Source organism: Sapajus apella, unplaced genomic scaffold, assembly GCF_009761245.1.
Source record: "Sapajus apella isolate SASKATOON/1434 unplaced genomic scaffold, GSC_monkey_1.0 scaffold9, whole genome shotgun sequence".
In the NCBI taxonomy this organism is placed as follows: Eukaryota; Metazoa; Chordata; class Mammalia; order Primates; family Cebidae; genus Sapajus; species Sapajus apella.
The window spans coordinates 44565096-44590238 of record NW_022436949.1 but is presented as its reverse complement, the minus strand read 5'-3'; the positions used below and the strand labels follow the sequence as shown (position 1 = coordinate 44590238).

Genomic DNA, 25143 nt, shown 5'->3' with positions numbered 1-25143 from the left:
GTGATCCTCTTGGATGAGATGGGGAGTCTTAACCCCGCAGTGATCTGGAGCGTCAGCTAGAGTGAGAACGGAAACAGGTTTTATGTAGGTGTGTAGTCATAAGTGGGTTATTGATAGAGACTGTGACCCTCTTCATTTTAAAAGAATATCTGTGCGTGTTTTCTTCTCTCAGTCATTCAAGAGACGATTTTTCCACCTGATTCAACTTGGCGATGGATCTTATAATTTGAATTTTTATAAAGATGAAAAGATCTCCAAAGAACCAAAAGGATCAATATTTCTGGATTCCTGTATGGGTGTGGTTCAGGTAAATAAGAAAAGAGTTTTAACCATCTCATGCAATAGTGCTTATGTGTAAATTAGCAGATTTAAGCAAACACTTCCAAAAATGGCAATATGCATGGTAGAAAGATATCTAACTTTAAATGAGGAAAGGCTTGTTTTTCATTATTATAGAATATGGCACAGATAATGTAGAGGCAGAAGTACGCTGTGACAGGCGGGAGCACTCTGGCTCGGCCACTTTATAGCTGTGTGACTTTTGACAGACTACTTAATTCAGATAATGAGAATGTTTCTTTAATATGATAATGAGTGCATTGGATGAATCAATGCAGGGAAATATTTAAAACACTTCATAGTATCTCAGTGGTTATTTTTATCACTAGCATTATAGTACCAGTGGCTATGTAGATCACTAAAGAGATTAGGTTTCAGCACAGATTGAGTTCAAATATCTGCTCCTCCTCTAACCAGCTCTGCAATCTTGGGGATGTTATTTAACCGCTCTGTGCCTCAGTTTCTTCATTTGTTAAATAGGGATAATGACAGTACCAAATATGGTTACTGAGAAGGTTAGTTAATTGCACATGTAAAGAGCTTAGAACACTGCCAAAAAATGGTAAGCATTTGGTCAATATTAGATAGTTTTGTTATCACAGGACTGTTGTACTTTTGTATCATAGGGCTTATATATTTATCCTTAAAAAGTTATTGTTAATTGTACATAACACATGAATGTATTTTTATTGTAAAAAAATCAGACAATACAGATAAAATGAAAGTCCTTCTGAACTCCTCCCCTCCTCCCGTCTGTTTTCTGCAGGGAGCTACTACCAGTTTTGCATGCATCCTTCTATAGCTTTTTAGCATTGTCTTTGGAAGAGACTTACCAGTTTCCCTATCCATCATCTGTCCATCCGTCCATCTGTCCGTGCATCTATCCATCCATCTATCCATCCATCCATCCATGTGTCCACCCCTCCATTCGTGCAGCCTTGCCACTTTCTAGAAATATTTAAGGCCACAGCTTACAAGCATACATAGGACATGGGCTATCATAAACTTAAAGTGGGGGGTGAAAGCAGAAAGATGAACAGGGGGTTGGGATAAGGGCGAGAGAAAATAGAGTTAAGGAGAAAGCATATGTTTTGAAGATCTAACACCTGCTGAGGGTCAGCCACCACCTGGGCTCTATGCCTTCTAACTTGGAGACCTGTTGAGTCACACAATTCACAGTGCACATAAGATACAGACAATCCAATTAGTCAGAAGCTGCCCAAGTAGTCTCAGAATGAAGATCATTCAGGCATTTTTCTCAGGGTCCCCCTCAGACAGAAGGCTCTGTGACTGCTGAACAGTCTTTCTAACAACGTTTCACAAAAGATGCAGTCACCATTATCAAAGAATTCTCCCTTCAAATGACTCCATGGTGGCTCTTCACATCAGCCTGTAGCTCGGTTCTGTAAGGAGATTGTTTGGTGGGGCCAGTGTGACACAGCTATCTGGTTTGACCAAAGGTATACTTGTTATATATTTACATGTTTACCTAAAATTAAAGTGCATTTTCATCCAAGGAATACATTCCTCTGGTTGAAACAGCCCAGCAGTGCTGAAAGGCAGTGCATCACCCCTGCACCGCCCCCCACCCACTCACATCCTATTCCCTTGAAATAGTAGTCTTGCTAGATCACAAGTGTTTACTGCTGTTTATTCATTCATCGATTTTGGACATCATTGCATGACTGCATGACTTCCTATGCTGGTAGATAGGATTTTAGCTCCTGGCACCCTCCTTTCACCTCTAATCTGGACAAATTTCTTTCCCTGCCCTGCATACCTGCCGTCTAGACGTTCAGTCTGTCTTCCTCCCTGTGTTGGGTTTCCTGTTTCTAGGATCTTATGTCTTCCTCTTTCTTGTTCTCCTTTCTCATTTTGGAGGAGTACATCTTCGGCAGCTTCCTGAGGAACTGTGTATGAGATGTTAACTTTTTTGAGAATTAGGGTATCTGCTCATATCTGTATTTTTGCATTCACACTTGACTCATAGTTTGGCTGGTTATAAAATCCAAAGTGAAATCATTTTACCTTGAAATTTCAAAGGCATCCCATTGCCTTCTAGTTTCTACTGTTGTTTGGAAGATGCTGATGTTATTCGGAATCCTGTTGTTAGTGGTCTTTAGTGTTGAGAAATTTTGGTTGTTGTGTCTTGATTTTTATTTTATTTTTTGGCAAGCTTTTTTGTTAAGGTATAACATATAAATAGAAAATAAAGTATAACATGTAAATAGAAAACATATACCTAATGCATGTGTGACTTAGTGAGTCCTTCTGGAGCTGGACTCTCTCTTGTGTTAGTGCTGTTTTCTTTCCCATCATTCTGGAGACTCTGCCCTGCATGTTCTGGCCACCTTGGTCTTCCTCAGCTCTGGTCAGTGTCTTTTACTCAGCAAGACGGCAGGGCTCTGCTTGGATTCCCCTTCCTGTGCCACGACCCAGATACTGCCTCCAGGCAGAAAGCTGAGGTGATGTGGAGCCACCCGGTATCTTTCCCTTCCACAGGGAAAGGGCCAAACTGCCTGTTATCCCCTATCTGAAAACAGTTACTTCATCTGTTTTGTCCAGTTTTCTAGCAGTGATGGTGGGAGAGTAAGTCCAGATCCTGTTTCTACCTCATGGTCAGCAGTGGAAGGCAGGGGTCCAGAATCAGATGTCTGCAGGGACCAAGGAGATAAATTAAGTGACAGAAAGAGGCCTGGTGGCAAAGCAATAGGGAATGCTGGGGTGACCTAGAGTCCAGTGCCCCATTTAAAGGGGGCATCTGATGCCCACCTGCAGCTGGTGTCGCCATGTGGAACCCCCAGCTCAAAAGTGCTAGATCATCTGGTTTCTCAAAACACCAGAAATACAGAATTTTAGTTAAACCTTGATAACTTTAATTATTGGTAACTAATTTTAAAAACCATTTTGAAAAATAAATAAAAAACACCAAAAGGTAATTTGAGAGGTTACAAAAAAGAAAACAAAAAAACCACTGTGCAGTACCCACCCCCCTGCCAAAAAAAATAAAAAAAAGAAGAAGAAAGAGGAAAAAGGTCAAATACGCGAAACTGTATTTGGGCCCAAGATCAAGACTACAGCACCACTTAATGCTCACTGAAAATTATTTTCAGTCAACAGCTAACGTGGATGTCTCTCAGCTGGCAATTCAGCCTCTGCTGAAAGCCACCACTACCAACAGTCTCATTATATCAGAATATGTTTATTGACAGTGTTTGTGAAGTAAGGAGTGCCAGAGTGATTTATCAATGATAATGAATTAACTTCTTGGGTGGGACAAGTAGGAGGTTTCTTTGTATTCTTTAGTCAAAAGACCTTTAAGTTACTTTTTAGCTGAGTTTTCTGGCAGACTTTAAAAATAAAAAGGTAAAGCAAAACTAAATATATTTGGCAACCTCATTTTATAAAGTAGGAAGTAATTATTTTTGTTTTATAAGAGAGTTTTGCTGCATGTCTTTGGCCCAGGGGACAGATGCTTATAAGTACAACAGCCCTGAGCTATCAATTAGTCTCTGGGGCGCATTTCAAAATCTAAGGTTCTGACTTCAGTGGGAAGTCTCTTCCTTCAGATTGTCTTTGCAGATGCAGCTGACGGTGTTTTCCGTTTAATAAATTGTATCCAAGACTTCAAAAGAGTAAAATAATTGTTTTTATCCATGTCTGTTTGTAAAATAAGCACCAAAAGTTGTGATTTAAGGGTTTTTAAAAAATTATTACTTGTGGATGTTATAAAAAAAATTTAGTTGACTGGTGCTGTAATTAAAAAAAAAATGCCTGTTCTAAAAATTTTGGAAGTATTTTAGAACCCTTGAAGTTTATGGTACTTATTTTGGAGATGAGGAAACTGAGGCTCAGAAAGAGGAATTGTTTAGAATTGAGGCCTAATGTTCCACTTTTAAATTTCTCTTTTCATGATCGTGAGTACACAGGGAATGGAGGAGAGAAAACTCATTTTGTTTCTAGCCTTTGACTTCTTCCTGGTTCTTGCCTTAAAGTTTAAGTGAAATCCAAGGTGGCAATTACTGAGCTGGCAGCAGACAGTCTGTGCATAAGAGTGTGTGGCTTTGCCAGGGGAGCACTTGACTTTGCATTTCTAAGAACTGTGCTGCAAAATCACAGGGATCTTTGGGAGGGTTGCCCTGTCCCTGAGACCTCCATCAAGGAACTCTTGCAGGGACTATGGATTACCCTGTAGGATTGTACTGGCTATGAGGGGGGCTTTCCTGCCCGCCCAGATTAGTGGGAGTGTTCAATTTCACATCACTCAGCCTGTCCTTACAAGGAATCTTGTGCCATGTTCCTCAGAGCTGAACCTCTACCTAGTGTGGCCAACCTGGGGAGATTTTGCTCCCTGGAGGGCATCTGGCAATGTCTGGAGACGCATCTAGTGGCGTAAGGCCGTGAATTTTGCTAAACATCGTACAACTCACGGGCCAGTCCCTCACAACAAAGAATTGGCTGCCCAAGTGTCAGTAGTACAGAGGCTAAGAAATCCTGGTCTAGTGTATGTTCATCTTCCGTCTGTCCGTTACTGCGCGTGGACTGCTGTTCTTGTTCTTTGAGCCAGCTGCCCTCTCGCAGACATGAAAACCGGAGGCATGAGGCACAGCCACAGACAGGGAGTCCAAATACCTTTTGGGATTCATAAAGGATGAGAAAGTTCCAGATAAGTAAGCCAAACAAAATAATAGATAATGGCTGGCTTCTTGAAATGGAATACCATACGCTACCTCATTTAAAAAAAATAGGAGCTGAAGAAATATGAAAATTTTACATGAAATTTCATTTATTCGACAAATAGTTTTCAAATACCCACTATGTGCGAGACACTGTTGTAGAGACTAAGGATGTGTAGCACTGAACAAAATGGGAGCATTGAGGAGCTTTCATTCCGCTGCAGGGACACACAGTGAATCAAGTAAGTATGTAAAGTCGGTAATGAGTCAGATGGGAAAATAAAGCTATGGAGAAAGTAAAGCAGGGAAGGTGGATAGTGACGAGGTTTCATGAGGAGGGGGCTTGCAGTTTAAATAGCTTGCTTCTAAATGCCAATGAGATAGTGCCCAGCAGCACATAAGAGAAGTTATTTTAAAGCAGTTCTAATTCTTTTAAAATCTGTCTCTTTATCCCTTTTCCATTTCAGAACAACAAAGTCAGGCGTTTTGCCTTTGAGCTCAAGATGCAAGACAAAAGTAGTTATCTCCTGGCAGCGGACAGTGAAGTGGAAATGGAAGAATGGATCACAATTCTAAATAAGATTCTCCAGCTCAACTTTGAAGCTGCAATGCAAGAAAAGCGAAATGGCGACTCTCATGAAGGTAGGTAGGCTTGGCTTCCCCCAGGCACACACTCTCTGGGTGCCTTTAGTTTTTCCAGGTGAGCATAGGAAGGAGACCTGCGTTGTCCAAGTTCGTGAGAGATGGGATAGATAGGAGCTCTTTACAAATAGCCGGTCAGCAAAGATTTTTTCACACTATCACCTACTTCCCTGACATTTTGTATATGGAGATCATGTAATGGGAAGAACCAAAGCTTTGGAGGCAGAAAGGAAGACTTGGGTTTGAGTCTCATAAATACCATATTTCAGCTGTGTAGCTGTTACTTGAGTAAACAGCTGATGTTTTTTGAGTCTCAGTTTACTCATCTATAAAATGGGAATAAAAATGAAAATTACTGGTCAGATGGGAATAGTAAATAAGAAAATGAATCTCAAGTATCTAGCACAGAATTTGTACTGTATTATAAAATATTAGTAATAATTAGAATGCATGAGAGCCTCAGATTAATTTGGTGAGAAAAATCTCGCTGTGTTCTTGACAATTCATGTTTTTGTTCCCAATCCTGGCTTCCTCTTAAAAGTACCTGGGGGCCGGGCGCGGTGGCTCAGGCCTGTAATCCCAGCACTTTGGGAGGCCGAGGCGGGTGGATCACGAGGTCGAGAAATCGAGACCATCCTGGTCAACATGGTGAAACCCCGTCTCTACTAAAAATACAAAAATTAGCTGGGCATGGTGGCGCGTGCCTGTAATCCCAGCTACTCAGGAGGCTGAGGCAGGAGAATTGCCTGGACCCAGGAGGCGGAGGTTGCGGTGAGCCGAGATTGCGCCGTTGCACTCCAGCCTGGGTAACAAGAGCGAAACTCCGTCTCAAAAAAAAAAAAAAAAAAAAAAGTACCTGGGAGCTTTTTAAAATATTGCTTACCTGGTCCCACACAAGATTCTGATTTAGTTGGCCTGCGGTGGAGCCTGGGCAGGTCTGATTTTAGGGCTTCTCATGGATGTGTCCTTGCGGGCCATTGTTCATAGCAAGTGTCAGTTCTCATTGGGCAGTGTCCATGCTATACCAGCTACTCGGTATCTTGACTCTCACCACTGGGCCTGTGAATCAGTGTTTTTTCAAGGCTCCCCAATTGTTTCCCATGAGCATCCAGAGTGGGGAACCACTGTGTTCGATTGAAGGCACCTAAGAGAGATGGCCTTCCTCATTCTGTTTCAAATGAAATACTATGAATTACAAGTGACTCTGATAATCTGTTTTGCCATTTTAGATGATGAACAAAGCAAATTGGAAGGTTCTGGTTCCGGTTTAGATAGCTACCTGCCGGAACTTGCCAAGGTAACATCATCTTACATCTTCTGCTCTTCACTGAATGCTGTTGAAATATTTCTCATTTTATTGGTTTGTCAACAGTGGAATCTGTTGAAATGATAACAATTACATTGTGATTACCTCTCTCTTTTTCTGACCTGATTATGAGGTGACATGTACTCATGCAGTACGACTTCAACCTGGCTTCTAAAAAGTACCCTATAAAGTATTCTCCATTTATTCTTAAGCATCTTTTCCCTGATAATGCTTAACACTACATCACAAGTACTGAAGAGATAACTGAAACACACAGGTAGGTGTCCTCATAATAACATCTTACTTTCTGTGTTGACACGTGCTCTCCCTTACTTGGGTTAATAGACACAGTTCCAAAGAGGAAGGACCTGGTATCTTGCCACGAAAACTAGGGCTTGCCTGAGTTTCAGAAATTGTTTCTAGATCACTCTCAATGTAAAGCAAAATAAGCTATTCCTCTGTCTTACAATTTTGAGAAATTTAAAAGTTACTGAAAAGCACAAAGAAAAGCCCACCAACCATACCACCACCTCCCAGATTAAATATCTATTATGATGCCTTTTTAGCTTCCATATTCTTAAAAGTTATAAAACGTCAGTTATAGTTGAAGTTCTTTTAAACACTGTCCTTATTCCCATTCTCTTCTCTTCCCACAACCCAAATCAGAAACAAGCACTATTAAAAGTTTTATTTTCATTTTTATATCTTTATAAATAAATCTGTCATAATGATATATATGGTGTTTAATATGTTTTAAAATGTTTTACAAACACTAACATGCTATATGTATTGTTCTGTACTTTAAAAAATTTAAAATTCAGCCCTTTTATTTGTACTGTATAGACATTTCAACTGTTCTGTTATTTTTGTTTCTATTATAAACAATGCTACAATGAGTATCGTTGTTCTTGTCTCGTTGTGTGCATCTGTGAATGATTCTTTCTTAAATGAGAGAAATATCTTTGTCTTCTCTAGCCCTTTGCACTCTTATTCTGTTACTGCCCTTTTATTCTTTTTTGATACTAGAGTGAAATGGTGGCTCTCCACACCCACATCTTAAACACTATAATAGAACATGGTTTATCTATATAGGATTATAAATAGACTAGCATTCAGCATTGACCTTTATTTTAAGACAACATGGCTATTCTCAAATATAAAATCTCCCTCCCTGGCTGGGACTTTGGAGCATTGTTTTTCTTCAGGACTTGACTGTTACCACAGTATCTTTTTAGCACCTGCCTATTAAAGCTAATTTTAGTGCCACCATTGTAACCACCTCCTAGTCTGGGGAGAGTTTTGGCTTGTGTGTTTGTGTTTTTGTGTTATGAATGTCTGTGTATCGTATCTTGCATTGAGATTTGCTTTTTTGTTTCTGGATGTTTGGGGTTTCATAATTTTCCAAAACAAAATGTTTGCACCTGCTTGGGTTTTAGTTTGTTTCAGCAGGTAATATATGTGATGCTGTCTAGAATTCAGAAAGTAACCTTCTGCACTTACTGGGTGAACAGAGTAGATACCTAGGAGAAGATTCATGTTATTTGAATCTAATGTTGATTAATTATAAATCTATGCTTTTTCCTGTGAGGATATACAAGAGCTGTCCCCTCCTTTCTTCTGTTACTACCCAGCCAATATAATTCAGTATTGTTTGATTCTAAGACCTAGGGAGATTTTTTTTGTTTTGTTTTGTTTTGTTTTTTGAGACGGAGTTTCGCTCTTGTTACCCAGGCTGGAGTGCAATGGCGCGATCTCGGCTCACCGCAACCTCCGCCTCCTGGGTTCAGGCAATTCTCCTGCCTCAGCCTCCTGAGTAGCTGGGATTACAGGCACGTGCCACCATGCCCAGCTAATTTTTTTTTGTAGTTTTAGTAGAGACGAGGTTTCACCATGTTGACCAGGATGGTCTCGATCTCTTGACCTCATGATCCACCCGCCTCGGCCTCCCAAAGTGCTGGGATTACAGGCTTGAGCCACCGCGCCCGGCCGACCTAGGGAGATTTTAAAAATATATACATATATTTAATATAAATGTGTACATTTATGTATACTTGTATTTTTATAAGTATAATTATATATTTTTTTCATTTAAAATATTTGGAACTGTTTTTAAAAAATATGTTACAAGTTAGCTTAAGCCATTTTAGTTGGTGAAATCAGTTTGATTTCAACCCCTGCTTCTTCTTGTTTCTATTTATTTTTTTATTACTTTTATTGAGGTATAGTTTACAAAAGCAGAATGTTCAAGCATGAATTTAGAGCTCAGTGGAGTTCACATTTGTACACTGATGTAAGCAGCCCTCAGGCTAGCTTGTACCTGAGACCCTCGTTATTTTGACCTCCGTCACTGTAGATTAGTTTTGACTTTTCTAGACCTTTCTGTGAATGGAGTCATACATGTACTCTTTGTGTCAGGGTTCTTTAGCTAAACATTATGTGACTCACCTTAAAAAGTTTTGTTAGGCCAGGCAGGATGGCTCATGCCTGTAATCTCAGCACTTTGGGAGACTGAGGTGGGCAGATTAATTGAGGTCAGGGGTTCCAGACCAGCCTGGCCAACATAGTGAAACCCCGTCTCTACTAGAAATATAAAAAGTCACCGGGTGTGATGGTAGGTGCCTGTAATCCCAGCTACTTGAGAGGCTAAGGCAGGAGAATAACTTGAACCCAGGAGGCAGAGGTTGCAGTGAGCTGAAATTGTGCCACTGCAGTCTGGCTTGGGTGACAGAGCAAGGCTGTGTCTCAAAAAAAAAAAAGGGGGATTTTTTTTTTAATGTAATAGAATTGAATGGAGAATATGAAAGTACACTGCCCTTAATAATAACATTTTTTATGTAAAATATCGTTATTAAGGGCAGAGTACTATGTATATAAATATATATATGTATGTGTGTGTGTGTATATATATATATATATATAAAATGTGTATATGTGTGTCTTGCATAGTGTCTTGCAAACAAACATAAAAGATATTTGTTTTTCTTAGTGTGCTCTTATGTAAACTTATTTACTTTCATTGGTATGTAATGTACATATTTTTGGGGTCTGTGTGATATTTTGATGTCTATATACAATGTGTGATGATCAAATCAGGGTAATTGGGCTAGCCATCACCTCAGACATTTCTCTTTGTGTTGCAAATGTTAAAACATTTCTTACCGGGAGTCATGGTCAAAACCTGAAAAATATATCCTTGTTAGAGGATTTACTGTTTTTTCTTTTCCCCTAGCTTTCCCGTATTTTAAAAATACTTTTATTTAGAAAGGTAGAAAATGTAGAAAGTAATTTTTTGAAGGGAAAAGCAATGAAGAAAATGGAGATGAGTTATTCACTCAGCACATGGGTATCTGTGGGCTTTGCCTTTTAAAGTCCAGCTTGGTGGTGTCAGTGTGAGCAGCCGAGTTTCTGAGCAAGAGTGCAATTTTGGCTCTTTATCATCTCCCTGTAGGATATCTGGACTATTTGCACTGGTTGAGAAGGCAGAGAAGTTGACCTGATAACTGTTGGTCGTCCCATTTTTAGGAGGAATGGATTCCATGGTTACAGAATCAGAGAGTAGGGAGAGGGTTGGGGAGAGAGAACTGTGCAAGTTGACTAGGGGATGAAGAGGTAAAGAGGTCAATATCCGGGAGGGAAGGTGCAAGAGAGGGTCAGACTGGGAGGCAGGGCCACAGTTCAGTAAGATTGTAGAAAAAAGCCTAGAACAATGGGGGCAGGCAGAAGGTAGCTGAAGGTGTAATTGAATGGCAGGTTCCTTTCTAATCAGCTCCTCTTTCTACCTCCTTCATCCTGTTGCCCCGGCTTTTGTTTTCCATTGTGACTGAAATGTAGCCAAACAGGATGTGACTGAGAGGAAGTTGTGTTAGTGCAAAAATAACTGATGTCTCATTGTGGAATATTATGGAAGGGCCCATTACTTACTGTGTGAGTGATGTAGGCTTACGTTTTCAGAATCTTTTGCATAATCTTGGGACTTATGTTTGTACATTTAGTGCTGAACATCTTTATTGTTTTTGTATTAGAGAACACGCTGTATCTACCCGAAAACTGGTTCTTTTCCTCCTATTGTCTGATATGAAACCAAACATTTTTTATTGTAAATATAACAGTGTATATAGCATCAGTCTTATAAATATTTTAGTTAGGTACACAAACCATAGTTCAAGTTAGCTAAGTGAGTTCTTTTCTAGAAAGTCAAGGAGTAACATAATCAAGTTATAAACTCCATTATTAGTTATTTAATAATTTATTTCTCTGGTTACATTTATATCTTAGGTGACATCAGAACATATATGTCATCTCCTTATATAAAGATGTTGTGAAGAAAACCCACCTTATGTTTTCTTCCACAGCTTTTCTGTTTATGAGCTTTTATTTTTGTGCTCAAAGAATAGCAACCAACTTTTACTTTGCTTTCCCCATGTGGTTCTAAAAGAGAAGTAGAGTTTTATCTGAATCCAGAATTCCTCACATCTTTTTACCTTTCAACTTTGCTTTAAGCAAATGAACTTATCATTCCAGGTAAATCTTCCACAGTTGCATCCAGCGGAATGTATGTCTCAGACTTTATAGTCTCATGGCGATAGAATAAGGATTAAGGGCCATCTCAGCAGAACTTGTCAGAACCCAAACGATTTCACAGATACCTTTTCTGATTTCTTAAACCAAGTCTGTAATAAGTGCTTCATTCCCTAGATTCCAATCCAGAAAACAATATCCTTGCACTGTGACACAAAGGAGCTAGCTAGGCTTCTGTCTGTGGGGTCAGCTAGTGTTACATTTCTGGGTCTCCTTTGTGAAGAGGATGAGCTGATGGTCCTGAGGAGTTAGGTATTTTGGAAGTAGTGGAAATAAATCATGATAACTCTTTAGAGTATATATTCTGGCCTCAAAATGTTTTGCAGAGTCCTCCTATTCCAACCCATTCTGTTTAAATGACCCAACAGTCAACACAATGTTTCTGATAATTCAGCCTTATAATAAGATGCTGTTGGCCATAGTCTTCGACTCTATATTGTTTATCTATTCGCAAATAAACTTAAGACACAGAGTATGCCTAAAGCCAACAGCAGACTTTCTGGAAACTCTTGAATGTTTGGTCCACAACTACTTCTTCAGACAAAGAAGAAAACCTTGTCGGGTGTGTCATTAGTGCTTGAATGTAGGGTTTACAGGACAGGGTGGGGCTGGGGAATCCTCCCTGTTTTAGATGAATCATTGTCTTCCTTGTCTTCTCAGCAAACACCAGTTTCTACAGAGAACAGCTCTGCCCTTGTCCAGTTTCTGTCTCCATTTTCCTCTCATTCTCCTCTCCACAGAACCCAGAGTAGTCAGTGGGCTTTGGGCAGGAAAGAGGCAACAGGGTGTCTGGGAAAAGCCAGTTGGCTCTTCCTACCATCACAATATAGACTGACCACAGGTTATTTTAAGAGCAGAGCTGGTTTCCATCACTCTGAGAGTTGCTCAACTACAGTCTTTGGGATGGTATTTGTTATAGTTGTATTTTGTCCGCTCTTAGATTATGAGAGTACATATTACAACTATTTATTTTACTATCTTTACTAAAATTTTAATTAAAAATAAGTGTGCTTGTTACAATAAGTAAACAGACCCAAAGTTGTATAAAGAGAAGTTCATCTTTTCCCTTCATTCTCCATTCTTACATTCCTGAGAACACTGACATTAATAACCTGTTGAAATTCCCCTTTCACCAAACAGATTGCTCATAGAAATATAGATACACGTATGTAAGGTTTTAAAGATTTTTTATAAAAAATGTTCATGATAGATACATTATTTTGAAATTTGCTCTGTCGCTTAAAAATGTTTCATAGATGTCCCTCTGGATCAGCAGAAGACCTGGTTCCCTCTTACATACATATCAGCAAGCTGCATGGTATTCCAGCTGTCACTCCTGCACAGTTTATTCAGCCATCGCCCTATTAATGAACATTGAGGGTTTTTTCAGTTTTTCAGCCTCTACAAACAGTACACAATAAACAACATGATATTAAATACTTGTGCTCTTATTTCAGAAGGAGAAATTCCCCATTGTGGGATTTTTAAGTCAAAGGTTATCGTGTTTTTAATGCTTTAAATATTGCCAAGTTACTGTCCCAAAAAGCTGTAACAATTTACATTTCTGTTTCTCTGCATCGTCACCAGACGAGTGTAAAATGGTATTTTACTGTGCTTTCATTGGTATTTTGCTGGTTATTACTGATATTTCTCATATTTTCATATGTTTATTTGCCATTTGTGTTTTTTCTTCCTCTCTGACTTGCCTGTTCATATTCTTTACCTTTTTTTCTCCTTTCTTGTGTAGTGTAATAGTTTAGACTCTGAAGCCAGGCAACCTGAGTTAGAAGTCAGGCCTCTGTTTGATGATGTAAATCTTTGGGCAAAGTACTGAACGCTCATGCCTTAACTTAGTGTCTTCTCTTTTAATGAGCAGGGACAATAACAGTACCTGCCTCCTAAGGTTGTATAAAATTAAAATGGGCACTTAGGGTAATATCTAGCAGGTAGATATTGGCTATTATCAATAAATAATAGCTCTTATCATTGCTAATCTTCCAGATACTGGTTCCTGACTGTGGGGCAAAGTCCTGCTCTCCCTGAACCACATTCTTCTACCTCCTAGATTTTACTTGGTAATTCCTTCAGCCTGTGTTGGGCATCCCTTCTGTTTAATGCATCGTCCTAGACCTTAGGAGGGTTGGGAAGAACTTTAAGAAGCTGAATTTGCTTTTTATCTATCTCATAGCAGAGCTGTCAATGTGTATTACAAGCTTTTAGGTTATTTTTATGTCTAAAGTTGTCCTTCTTTTCCAATAAATGATGTCTGTGGTAAGAATACATCTTTTGGGTGTTAGCGACAAAATCAGAATGCTTTGTGTCTACTTTGGCTAGTAGTTAATGGTTTTTCTTTTCATATGTCTGCATTCCCATTTGTTCTTTTTTTTTTTTTTTTGGGACGGAGTTTCGCTCTTGTTACCCAGGCTGGAGTGCAATGGCGCGATCTCGGCTCACCGCAACCTCCGCCCCCTGGGTTCAGGCAATTCTCCTGCCTCAGCCTCCTGAGTAGCTGGGATTACAGGCACGCGCCACCATGCCCAGCTAATTTTTTGTATTTTTAGTAGAGACGGGGTTTCACCGTGTTGACCAGGATGGTCTCGATCTCTTGACCTCGTGATCCACCCGCCTCGGCCTCCCAAAGTGCTGGGATTACAGGCTTGAGCCACCGCGCCCAGCCCCATTTGTTCTTTAATTATACAGGGCTCATTCGCAGTTGTTCCTGCTTTATTCATTTCTTATCTCCTAGCACGGTCAACCTGAGCAACAAGCATCTTTCAGAAAGGCGGCGGGAATTGCCTCTACATTAAGAACCCACTCCTCTGCTCTAGTGTCTGAGATCATAACACAGTATTTGCCTTTGTTGAAGGGCTCAAGTGGATGATTCAGAAGTAGAATAGATAACTATTGGTGCTGGCTTGCAGCATCTAGTACTGATGGTTCGTTAGGAAACACCACAGGCCATATGCAATGAAAAGCAAATTCTTTGGGTTTGGTTAGGTAGATTCCACTTGCACATGTTCTTGCTCTTTTGGTGTGAAAAAATAGGAAAGGTGATAGGCAGGATAGAATAGAATGAAGTGGTCCCATCTCCCATGTGGAGAGCGCCTACCTCCGCCACAGGCACCCGTTTTGCCCTGGAAGCATAAACAGAAGATTGCAGGAATGCCCCTTCACCTCCATAGCCTTCAGGATCCCATTTAGCATCAAGATAAACTCTGTGAGGTAAGAGACTTGAGCCATCATCTTGTTTAACACTTTTACCCAGAAATGAAAATGGAATCCAGAGAGGCTAAGTAGCTTGGACAGCTACTTAACTGAACTAGAACCAGAACCCAGTTTCCTAGTATTCTGGTGATCATTCTATTTAAACACAGACAGCCAATCATGATAGTTTGGATCATTGCTAAAGACCTGTTATATACAACAATCACATGGCTAAGAAAATTAAGGTGCTTATTTTCTCATTAGCCATGATTACAAATGTAATAATAGACTTTGTTCAGCCACCAACAGAGAAGAAAAGACACCTTTTCCGTTGTGGCTGTGAGTGCCCCATCCTCAAGGGCTGAGATGTGACTCTCGTCTTTGGGGAAAGTAGCAAATGAGAGAGTATACTCTCGTCCGACCCATAGACATAACTGTGGAGCTGAGAGTAGTGGAGAGCTCTGACTGCCAAGAAGAATAGAATATAGACTTGGAGGCACCAGGCATGAAAAACCGTAAAGACGGACATGACTTCTATCTTGTGAATGTCTGAAAAGCCTCTCTTTCTTTCCGTTCCCAAATCCCGTATCTCCAGCCCCCATCTCTTCTACCATCTGTCTGGTTTCTTCTGTGGCTTCTCCTCTGTCCACCTCTTCAATATTGGCCCCCTGGGATTTGTCCTCAGACTCACTTTCACCCTCTCCCTAAGGACATCTCATCCAGTCCCAAGACTTGCACCCACCTCTGTGCCGACGTTCTCTAGGTCTGGAACTCCAGCCTTCCTCTCGGCCTTGTGCTCAAGTTTCATCCCTTTAGCTGACTATTGGATGTTTCCTGTTGGAAATTCCACAGGCATCTCTACCCAGGCATCTCTATACAAAGATGATAAAGATACTATCATCTTTTTTGCAGATGTGTTCTTCCTGAGTTTTCTGTCTTATTCATGGATTCACCATTCACCATCTAGCTGCCCAAGCTAGAAACATGGGATTTGTTAATTGGCCCTGCTGTGAGACTGGGAGGCTGGTGTTACAACCCAAGAAAGACATGTGGACCTCCAGGTCTTACCCTTTTTAACCCATTTGCCTCAGCCCTAAGTGATGGTTCTGAAATGTGAAACTCATTTTATTCTCTTGTCTAAAATGTTGCAGGATATTTTAGATTCTGAATGAAATCCCCATTCCTTAGATGCAAATCCCAGACTCATTTCTCTTAACTTTTTTTTTTTTTTAATCATGCCCTGCCATTTAGTTGTGATGAGTGACTTGGTCATTGCTCAGGTGTGACTTGTCCCTTTGCACCTGCTGTGCCTTCTCCTAGAATGCACTTTTCTCCTTTCCTGGCCAAGTGTTCTTGTCCTTCAAGATGGGCCTTCCCTTGGGAGGTGGTTCCTGACTACTACCGCCTTGTCCAAGTGGGCTCCCACTGTTCCTTACACTTTATTTTGTCCTTATTACCTGTTGATAAGCTGTCTCCCCACCTGGTATTCCTTGGCGGTAGGGACTTTCTTCATTCACATTTATGTTTCTAGGGCCTGGCCCATAAGAGGTACTCAATGAATAGTGAATGAATCAGCATCTTGTCCTTCAAGATCATCCATCATTTTCTCTATCACACCATTCAAAATATATACCTTCCTCTTTCCCTTCTTGTACCCAGTCATAGACTAGACCCGATTAAATCCTTTCCAGCATCTGGGCTCATTTTCATCCTCAGTGTCTATCTGTGCATCCTTTTCATTCAGCCAGGGATATTCAGCTCGATTCTATCCCTTCATTCCAAGCCTACCCCATATTCCATTACTTCATGAAGACTTTCTTGACACACAGATGCTTAATTATTCTCTTTTGCATTCTTTGTGTTGACTTTGACTCTACCACTTGTTGTGAGCTTCAGAAGGGCTGAATCTCATCTTCCTTCTCTTTTTTCCCTGCTGGTGGTTACCTTTTGTGCTGCACACTCCCTGGCACACACTGTGGCTCTCCAACACGAGGCAGAGCTTTCCAGAAGCCTCAGGCTTCAGGACTGGGCAGCTTTTAAATGTATTTGGACACCTTTGCAAGAAAAGGATTTTGTTAAATGTAATTTTTATTTATCTTGTTATCAGAGTGCCAGAGAAGCAGAAATCAAACTGAAAAGTGAAAGCAGAGTCAAACTTTTTTATTTGGACCCAGATGCCCAGGTAAGAACTACCTAAATGTTTAACATTGAAAACCAAGTGTGGGAGAGAAAATCATCTATGGGCTTATTTGTTTATTTGTTTGCTTTATTTTGGAACAAGAAAAATAACAATATAGAAAATTTGGGGAAAAGAGGAAAAATAAAAACATATAATCTCATCACCACAGCCTTATTATTGTGAGTATTTGATATTCAATAGATTTTTGAAAATTGAGAGAGATTTACTCAAAGACATTCTCTGTTCACAAAGAACATCTAATTTACATGTTAAAATAACCATCAGAAAATAACAGCTATCACTGAAGATGCCTGGGAGTTGGTGATAATTCCTGGCTCAGGCTCAAATATAAACCTTTTCCATTTAACTGTAATAATAAGTACTTTTCTGTTTCCTCGCAGACCTTATAACCATATGTATGTGTGTATATATGCCTTTATTTTTTCTTTGCTTTTAAGCAGTTTTTGTTTATCATGGTAAAATATACATAATATAAAATTCACCATTCTAACCATTTCTAAGTGTACAGTTCAGTGGCATTAAATACATTCTCATTGTTGTACAACCATTACCACCATCCATTTCCAGAACTTCTTCATTTTCTCAAATGGAAGATTTGTACCAAATAACAGCCTTCCTTTCCTTCTTCCCCCATCGCCTGGTAACCTCTGTTCTATTCTGTGAATGTGCCTATTTTAGGAACCTCATAAATGTGGAATCATACAGTATTTGTCCTTTGTATCTGGCTTCTTAAACTTAATATAATATTTTCAAAGTCTATCTATATTGTAGCATGTGTCAAAATTTCCTTCCTTTCTGTGGCTGAATGTTCCATTGTATATATACACTACATTTTATGTATCCTTATACATCTGTTGATGGATACTTGCTTGGATACTGGATGGACATTGGTTACATTGTTCATAATCATAATTTTCAAGCTCTGTACATTTTCAGTACCATCATGTCCTTGACCGCTATTATAAACTATATGTATAACTACTATAAACTGTAGAAACTGATTATATAATAACAACACTATTATGAGTAAGTGTATATCATTTTTCCATGTTTTATTCTGTTTCCTTTGGATGCATTTATGATGATTTCTTAAAATAGGAGCATAATTTATTTATATGTTTACATTTTCTTTTAAAGAAGCTCGACTTCTTATCAGCTGAGCCAGAAGTGAAGCCATTCGAAGAGAAGTTTGGGAAAAGGATTCTTGTCAGATGCAACGATTTATCTTTCAATTTGCAATGCTGTGTCGCCGAAAATGAAGAAGGACCCACTACAAATGTAATTTTTCTTTTTAAAAATAAAGATTTTGGAAAAAATAGACGTTTCAGATGTGCCTTGACAGTGCAGCCTGGATGAGAAATCCTAGTTCCTGTTATCAAAGAGGTGTAGTGTTTGGATGAGGATATGGAGGTTGTTTAGCCTGTAAAGACAGAATGTTCATGGTGAAAGATGAGAGTGGTAGGTCTGTGCTCAGCATTCCAGGAGACAGAGTCCATCTTAGATGCTTCAGGGAACACATTTGTGCTTTCTATGAAGCGTATGTTAAGTAGCAAAACACATAAAGGTAACATAATTGTTTTGTTTGTTTTCTAAAATGTTTTATAACCAAATTCTCTGTGTGCAAAATGATGGGACTGTTTATCTTTAGTAGTTATTTATGGCAGCAGTCCTAAATAGGTCCTGTCATTTCTCTTTTGACACAGCATTCTTTTGTCCCTGTTTGAGCCATAGTGATTTTTGGATTGTTTTGTTTCGTTTTGTTCAGGTCGAGCCTTTCTTTGTTACTCTATCCCTGTTTGACATAAAATACAACCGAAAGATTTCTGCCGATTTCCATGTAGACCTGAACCATTTCTCAGTGAGGCAAATGCTGGCCACCGCATCCCCGGCTGTGATGAATGGCAGTGGGCAGAGCCCGTCCGTCCTCAAGGGCATCCTTCATGAAGCTGCCATGCAGTATCCAAAGCAGGTAGGGAGCATGAGCCCAGCATTCCTACTCTTCAGACTCACCTTGCATGCTATGCAAATGCACCGAAAATGCTCAAATTAGACCTTATAATGCACAAGTGGGGTCATTAGACTCTTAATTAATAGTATTTGTTATTAGACCATAAAAACAAGCTGAGAAACAAGTGGCTTTTAATTTCTCATTTCTTCTTTCTAAACATTCCCCTAGCTACCTCCCCCACCAAATAGACTTTTTGAGCATATGATGAACTGTTTGTCAGCTGACTGGTTTGGCAGTAGGTGCTTTTTGTTAGTTGTCCGGTTTCACTATTCTTTGCTGTTTAATGTTTACGGGATTTGTTTAATACAGCTGTGAATTCTACTTACTGAAGAAAATTTTTTTTTCTCCTAGGGAATATTTTCAGTCACTTGTCCTCATCCAGATATATTTCTTGTGGCCAGAATTGAAAAAGTCCTTCAGGGAAGCATCACACATTGCGCTGAGCCATATATGAAAAGTTCAGACTCTTCTAAGGTATGAATGGCTTTTATGCTTTGTGATGGTAAAAAGCACTGTGAAAAGAGACCTTTATGTCAAAATAGAAATGCTTCATGAAATCAAACATAGCCATGTTTTTAAAAGGTGTAGAATATGCTACATGTATTTACTCTGTTCTTATTTTGTCCTTATTACTTTATGTCTTAATTTTGAAGGAAATGCAGTCCTATGTGTAAGTAAAATGCTCCACTTGACTAAAAAATTCTGACATCCTAAAATAATTTGCAAAGGAATTACCAGCCTAATAGTAAACGTTCTCTGTTAGAAAGTACATATATGATATTCAAATAGAGTTCATTCTATTTGTTGATGTGCCTCTTGGGTTCTGGAATTATGTTTTGGTCCTCTTACACTTATATATGAGGCTGGAGGCTAGGAGATGCCCTTGGCTCAGATGGTCTGGCCAGTAGTGTCAGTGATTCATGTCCACTTGTGTTTTGCTAGAGGAGGCAGAGTTTTAGGTGGAATACGGAAAGAGAGCATACATGATGTATGTTTTTCTTTTCTTTTTTTTTTTTTTTTTTTAAAATTCAAAATAGTGTTCTTTACTTGAGTAGTGCCTAGATGTAGACACACCATAGAATTATTAAATATTAGAGGTCATCTAGTCCAAGATGTGCTTTCATATTTCAGGACACTGAGGCTCACCAAGGCTTAGTGACCTGCTCAGTGTCTCCCAGCTGGAGCTGCCAGAGGGCACTTGACTGCCACTTTGTAGCATCTTGTGCTACCTGGCTAGTGTAATCTGTTGAGTGCCAGTTTTACATATTTGCAGTTCTTTAAAAAAAAAAAAATTATGTGGTTGTCTGAGAGGTAGCCTGGATTTACTGACAAGGACTGGTCAACAGTAGGAGTGGATATCCTAGAGGCAGTGAATGAGGTTTACTAAGTTGGATTCAGAGCTTTCTGTCTTCACCTCTGTGGGCACCCATGCACCATAGCTGTGTCCACAGGATGGAGGATGGCCATTCAGAAATGGGTTTGGGAGTCAGAAGACCTGGGTGCTGCATGCCTAACTCTTCTGGGTCCTTTGGACAAATCAAATCACCTCTCTGGCCTCCAGATATTCCTTCTGTTCCTGAAGGATAATGTTACTTCCTGCCTCTGCCTTCCTCATAGGGACTGTGTTAGGATCAAACAGATCATGTACGAGACAGTGCCATGGGCACCATAAATCACAGAAATCCCGGAAGACAATGCCATTTATTACAGCCCCAGTCAAGTAAAAGCCCATTTACACAGGCACATTGTTTCCAACAGTAAGCCTTTTTGGCTGATAAAAGCAAAGTCAAGTTTGGTCTCTGGAGAGAAGCTGTTTTATTTTTTTAAACCAAGTCTGTAAAACCTTGGACGAGAAGCTCTTTTATGTTTTGATTAATAATCAATGAAGGCCCAAGATAAGATCTCCTCCCCCAACTGTGTATGCCACACATTTCCAAGGCCCATCCACACCAACTTTGTTATTCTGCCTGCCACATGCATGGTTTGAAATTTGGCAGCTCATGCTGGTGTAAAAATCACATATCACTGTAGGCTAAACTTACCTCTGCACACTCCTCCATGTCCACAGAGCATCTGCTGAAGTCTGATTTTTCTTCCTTATTTCTGGAATGTAAAGCTCATCCATGTGTACATTATTCATGCATTTACTTTCCTGCCACCTCCAAAGCATTCAATTAAAGCAGGAATTAAGGCTCAACTATCTTACTTTAGCACAGTTTTGGCAGAGATGTTACAGTGAGATGATTTTTTTCTGTCTATCAAAGTCGTTTCTTCATGTTTTCCAAGATGGTCTAGAACATCAGTTAGAGTAAATTTTCATTTTGGAGGAAATTTTTATGAAAAGTCTCTCTGTAGGTATCTGCTGTGAATAGATGTTTTTAAAAGAAAGAAAAAGGGAAAAAAGCCCAAAGGACAGAAACAGTTTTCTTACTCTTACTTTCACACATACTATGTTCTATTTGCGCCTTTCGTATGTCTGAGAGCTAAGTCCTCATTCACTGCAAAAAAGGCTTATTGATGCCTTATGCTTTACCTTTAAATTTTATGGAATTACTGTATTTTACTCCGCAATGTATTCATTATTGTCAGAACTGAAAAATCTTGACCCCGAAATGTTTAAGTAAATTGGCCCTGCAGCTAGGTAGACCACTGTACCCTATGACTCACACACCTAAACCCACTAAGTCGCCCCAACCAGGGAGGCAAGAACATACCTCACTGGAGAAGAAAGCGGGGAGGTCCTAGATGATTTTCTGACATCTCTTCCCATCAGGATGTATTTTCCAGGTTACTCATTAAGGCAGCAGTTCCCATAGCATGATCATGGTAGGATCATAAAGTTTCATAACTGGAAAGGATCATGAAAAGTATGGCCTAGCACCCATTTTCAGGTGTGGATAGTGGAGCCCAGAGAGGTTTGATGACCTACAGAGTCATACAGCTGAGATCAGTGTGACTTAGAGACGGCTCTGTTGTCTGCTCCTGAATCCTTCTAGATCCTTCCTAATCCTTCCTGTGGCTGATGGTGCACACAGGTCATCGGAGCTCTTGTCGGAATGCACGTTCTGATCCAGGAGGGTTGGGGCAAGGCCTGAGACTCTGTATTTCTAACAGTGATGCTGATGCGATAGCACACTTTGGTTTTGGAGCACATTTGCCAAAATTGGTTGGATGTTGATATACTTATGTAAAAGACCCTTCAGTAGAAAACAAAAATAAAAACGCAGTAATGTAAAAGACCCTTCACTGTGACTCTGAGATAATGAAACTTTGCATTGATACAAAGCACTATCATAATACAGACAAATTTGGATAAATTAAGTATTACCTGCTTTAGCAATAGGGGTATAGATGATTAATAATAGGCCTGCCTTAGGCCTAAAGCAAATAAGGTTCATTGTACACTATGAATTAATCAATCCACAAGAAACCCAAATTGATCATTGGGAAATGGAAATAGCAGTAATTCATATTTAGGAAGTGACAATACAGCATTGAGAACCCTGGCCTAACTGAAGTCAGTATCTTAATATCGTACCCCTTGCATTGTTGGAATCAGCATAAGCTAGTGCACATGAGGAGCTGTGAAAGCTTATTATTTTAATTAGTGTTCTCATTTGAATCCTAATGTGATATATTGTGGTATGGATACCAAATAATAGTAATTATTACTAACTCAGTAGACTTATAATGAGTAGTATTTAGTCATAGAAATGTATGAAAACCTGTGAAACAGCATGTTTGTTGCCAGTAAAGACCAAAGATGAGACATGCATTTTGGAAAGTCTTCATTCTGTATTCTTTGAGAATCGCTGCTAGAGAATGCATTAAATAAAGTACCCTGCACAGAGTGTGAATGCGGCCATATTCATTGCTGTATGATATGCTTTTCTATGCATCTGAAGCTATGGTAAGAGCTTATTTAGTGAGTGTGTAATGATGGCTCTTTAGGTCACAGTTCTGTCAGTGAGACATGGTATCTCATGGCTTTATTCTCATGTCTTCAAGGTGGCTCAGAAGGTGCTGAAGAATGCCAAGCAGGCATGCCAAAGACTAGGACAGTATAGAATGCCATTTGCTTGGGCAGCAAGGTAAGGAACACGTTTCATACCTTTTACATTGATATAGATAGATACATGGATGGGTCAGTAGGCCTATTCTGTTTGTTCTTCAGAGACAAAGAGGATTTAAATATGTAAAATTGAGAAATACCTAAGCCCAATTTTGAAAAATCATTTAGTAGAGTCACAGAAAGGAAGGTTGCTGGCTAGAGAGGTGCTACCTGGATCTGGGGGGGTGCACGGGAGTGTCAGCTGCAGAGCTGGAATTCCAGGGCCCAACCACTTGCCTCCAGCTAGAAGTCAGGCCAGTCTAGTGAAGCCTGGGGTGATCTTTATCTCTGGACTCTACTTGTTAAGCATTTGACTTGCGTATGTTGTTTCCTAAACACAAGCCGTTGGCTGCAACTGTTTTCTATGTAAATTGAGTTAGTTGTCCTCATCCCCATAAATGTTTTCCATGTGTTTAGATAATGAGATTTCTGTTGGCTGTAGCCAATGGAATAATAATTAGACTTCTCATAGAAACCAGACTTAAATAATAAATTGATTTTGGTGTATTGGAAACCTAGTTTTGAAATGTTGCTTTGCCATTTCAGGACATTGTTTAAGGATGCATCTGGAAATCTTGACAAAAATGCCAGATTTTCTGCCATTTATAGGCAAGACAGCAATAAGCTATCCAATGACGACATGCTCAAGTTACTTGCAGACTTTCGGAAGTGAGTTTCAAGGTCTTATTTCCACATCTGAAAGACAGAAGCTGTGTAGTGGGGAGGGAGGAACAGGGGAGCAGTCATATTTACATTGCTCGATTCAGACATCAGAGGGGATGGCAAATGAGCGTGGACCATTTCCTCAAACACTTGCAAAGAAAGATGGGGTGAAAATCAGAAGAATAACCTGGTTAATTGGAATTCTATAGAGGGTGTTTTGGGTGGTGCTATGAAGGATGGGTTGAAGTAGGGATGAGCCTAAGGAGGGAGGAAACAGTTGAGGAACCTTGTCAAGAGGTGAGAAAGGACTCATTATATGTAAATTTTTGATGCCGCAAAAGAAATAGCTCTTGAATATAAATTTTCTCAACTAGGTAATTTTTACTTCTGTAGAAGGGTGTGTCTGACGGATGGAGCAATGGCAAGTACTTACCCAAACAGGGGAAGGGAAGGGGTTTTTATCCCTGATGCAGGTAGCCCCTACTGCTGTGTTGTTCCTCTGTTGGCTAGGGTTGGACTGCACAGTCTAAGCTAATTCCAGTTGGCTGTTTTAAAGGGAGCAGGGAGGGGTATGAGCCAGAGTGGCAAGGGTGAGCAGTTTGGCAGGAAGGATGGTTACAGAACAGGTACCTAAAGGTGACTCAGGTCAGAACAGGTAACCAGGGGAACAGATGTGAACTACTAATTAGAACTGGCAGGAAAGTTGTTTACTAAAACTAGGAGCAATGGGGTGAAGAGAACCAGGAAGTTAGACTTTAAAATGGAGAACAAAGAACAGGGGAGCTGAACATACTGATACATTGATTCTTAGGAGAGGATCTCAGAACTCATTGTACTTAACAATTTATAGGCTAAAACCTTTGAAGAGGAATTTATTATATCCTACAAAGTGCAAACAGGAACAAGGGGACTAATTCAAGTTATGTCAAAGAGGCAGGATGACTGGGTCGTGACTTCCTAGTTGGGTGTTGGGACGGGAATAGCCTAAGATAAATAACTTGCAAGGTTTCTAACCCGCAAGTTTCTAGCACCACTTGTTCTTAGCTTGTGGCTGCATTGCCCCACTCTGCCTCTGCCCTCACATGGCTGTCTTCCTGTGTGTCTCTGCTTAAATTCCCTTCTTAGAACACTAATGATAAAGGATCAGGGCCAAGCCTAGTGACCTCATCTTAACTGATTGCATCTGCAGAGACCCTGTTTCCAAGTAGGTCACATTGATAGGTACCAAGGGTTAGGACTTCACCATGCTTTTGGAGGTAACAATTCAACCCATCACAATGAGGCAAACAGGGAGCAAGCAATGTATGCAACATCACAGGACCCGCAGCTTCTGAAGTCAGCCTTGTCTGAGGGTCTGTACTCTTAACCTCTGTGCTATTTTGCTGCTACATCTTAATGAGTTCACTTCTGAACCTT

At 39.9% G+C, this 25143-nt stretch overlaps 1 protein-coding gene across 40 annotated transcripts in view; it reads left to right on the top strand.

Moving 5' to 3' along the window:
- Nucleotides 1-25143, top strand: part of DOCK9 (dedicator of cytokinesis 9) — a 297719-nt gene that overhangs the window by 167685 nt on the left and 104891 nt on the right. For all 40 annotated transcript variants that reach the window (XM_032277575.1, XM_032277569.1, XM_032277548.1 and 37 more), the window contains 9 exons: nt 173-307; nt 5483-5657; nt 6887-6954; nt 16853-16927; nt 18083-18223; nt 18711-18914; nt 19305-19427; nt 22962-23044; nt 23611-23733. In XM_032277575.1, coding sequence (XP_032133466.1) covers nt 173-307; nt 5483-5657; nt 6887-6954; nt 16853-16927; nt 18083-18223; nt 18711-18914; nt 19305-19427; nt 22962-23044; nt 23611-23733 — 1127 coding nt within the window. The remainder of the gene's footprint in view (nt 1-172; nt 308-5482; nt 5658-6886; nt 6955-16852; nt 16928-18082; nt 18224-18710; nt 18915-19304; nt 19428-22961; nt 23045-23610; nt 23734-25143) is intronic.